At 36.2% G+C, this 558-nt stretch overlaps 1 protein-coding gene across 1 annotated transcript in view; it reads left to right on the forward strand.

The window, feature by feature from the left end:
* The first annotated feature begins 481 nt into the window (after positions 1-481).
* The window catches only part of LOC102893790 (olfactory receptor 52K1), a 970-nt gene continuing 893 nt past the window's right edge, over positions 482-558 (forward strand). Inside the window, exon 1 of the mRNA XM_006905147.1 lies at positions 482-558. Within this exon, the coding sequence (XP_006905209.1) occupies positions 482-558 (77 nt within the window).

Below are 558 nucleotides of genomic sequence, written 5' to 3' on the forward strand. Positions count from 1 at the left end.
AGCATTAGATTATGTGTTTAATAGGAACAATAGAAATTACAGGTTTTATTCAACTTCTACAGGCACCAAAGCCAAAGATTTAAGGACAGAAACTTGGCTTTTGTGACTATGAGCTTAGTTTGATTATCATGTAGAATTGTACCAATGTATGTTCTAAAGTAATGAATTGGTTTAAACATATTTTCACTTCTTTTAACAGGGTATTCCTGGCATCACCATGAACACAGAAAACACTATCTTCTCACTCTTCCTTTATGAAAATTGTCCTGTGATGTCAGTTCTAATAATTTTTAATATTCCGACTACTCGATGAGATTCAAAGTTCTTGAGGGAAAACATGGATTATGCTTCCCAATGTCTATGAGACCTACTAACTAGTTTTAAGGTCTAGTAATGAGAACAAGAGCTGATCTTCCCAAGAAAGCCTATATAGAAGGTGAAGGGGCCCCATAAAAACTGACAAAGAGAATATCCAGAAGCCATGTCAGCCTCCAATATCACCTCAACCCATCCAGCAGTGTTCTTGTTGATAGGAATTCCAGGTTTGGAACACTTACA

The sequence above is a fragment of the Pteropus alecto genome, unplaced genomic scaffold (assembly GCF_000325575.1).
Source record: "Pteropus alecto unplaced genomic scaffold, ASM32557v1 scaffold851, whole genome shotgun sequence".
NCBI classification, from domain to species: domain Eukaryota; kingdom Metazoa; phylum Chordata; class Mammalia; order Chiroptera; family Pteropodidae; genus Pteropus; species Pteropus alecto.